The sequence below is a fragment of the Mizuhopecten yessoensis genome, unplaced genomic scaffold, assembly GCF_002113885.1.
Source record: "Mizuhopecten yessoensis strain PY_sf001 unplaced genomic scaffold, ASM211388v2 hete_35940040, whole genome shotgun sequence".
NCBI classification, from domain to species: Eukaryota; Metazoa; Mollusca; class Bivalvia; order Pectinida; family Pectinidae; genus Mizuhopecten; species Mizuhopecten yessoensis.
Window position 1 is genome coordinate 1 of NW_018481445.1, and position 1,405 is coordinate 1,405.

The 1,405-nt window shown below is 36.8% G+C and overlaps 1 protein-coding gene across 1 annotated transcript; it reads right to left on the reverse strand.

Annotated features, from left to right (window-relative positions):
- Nucleotides 1–16: 16 nt before the first annotated feature.
- Nucleotides 17–1,123, reverse strand: LOC110444009. The gene is made up of 2 exons (XM_021488451.1): nt 952–1,123; nt 17–278 (listed from the first exon to the last, which is right to left on the reverse strand). Exons 1-2 carry the CDS (start codon nt 1,083–1,085, stop codon nt 86–88), a joined length of 327 nt encoding a protein of 108 aa, XP_021344126.1. The 5' UTR covers nt 1,086–1,123; the 3' UTR covers nt 17–85.
- Between the last annotated feature and the right edge of the window lie 282 nt (nt 1,124–1,405).

The window sequence follows — 1,405 nt, forward strand, 5'->3', positions numbered from 1 at the left end:
AGACATTGAGGTCTTAGATCTCCACTTGAATTAAGACATTGAGGTATGTACAGCTAGGCACCAGCTAAAGTACACGTACATGAAGCTACAGAATCACACACAGTTTGCTCCCTTCCTCACAGTTACCCGCTGAAGGAACTGTCACTCTGGTTACCGTGGTAACCTGGTTGGCAGGAAGTGAGTTGATGAGAGATGGAGCTTCAATATGAGGTCGTGGTCCAGGATCTTTTAACATCCAGAAATCTTTGTCTGTGTCTCCATTGTTAGTGACTTCATGACTGGAAACAAAAGAAGACAGTTAGAGGTCTAGATCAGAATGAACATAAAAAAAATCAACCATGACAGTAGTATAGAGTAGGAAGGATAACATATATCACATTAGTAAAAATATAATAAATACTTTACATTACCGCTATACAGATTACCACTGTATAACATGAAATATTCATTGTGTATAAACATTCATTGCTTTTAGTGACTACGAAAATAAATACAACGAATATTTCTATGCAATGAAAGAACATAACCACAGATGAATATTTAACTCCTCCGGTATCTATGAGTTACTTTTACTCCACCAATGTCGTATTGTCCTACCATCATTGGTCGGTCCATTTAATAAGGTAATTTTTTTCACAGTTGTACGTCATTGGCATAAATATGCCATTCTAATGCTTCATGTGGTTATTTCACCAGCTTTTTCTATTAAGATTTTCAATTATTCCTTTAAGCGCTGGCAAATTTCAAAGTTACAGAGTAAGCGGCTAGCCCCATTCGAAAATGTTGTACTGAACTTCTCTAGCGGAGAAAGTTATGATAGGTACATTTCGTTGAATCGGGTATCCATGAAAATTTGTATCCACAAAATTATCTAATAGCTTTAAACCATGAAATAAAGAACCCACCAATATTTGGTGTTATACAGTACATAGAGTAGGTGGATTGTCCTACCTTTTCTTGTCCTTCTCCTCCCTGACCACCACGCTGTTGTCCTTCACTGCACATGTACAGCCAGGGCCAAGCTCAATGGCCTTGTGGGAACTTTTAAATATCTCATTATCTTGGATACAGCCTTTGAGTACCATGGTAACAAGCAGTGTCTTGTCACTAAGTGACTGTAGACGGTTATGTTGAACCTGGAGGAGATAATGAAAGTTCCACGTTAGGAGAAACAATTCATCAGAATATATCATGTTAAGTGCAGTAACCATAATAGGTAAATGTTAGCGATTTTGATAAAAGTCAAAATATTTGTTTCTTTCATCAAAAGGTATGCTTTTTAAACAACTACTATCAAACACCAAGAAAAGACCTTAATTAGCAAAGACATAAAATTTGAAGTTTAAAGATGAACACAACACAAAACAAGAGGCCCAATGGGCCTGAATTGCTCACCTGGTATTAA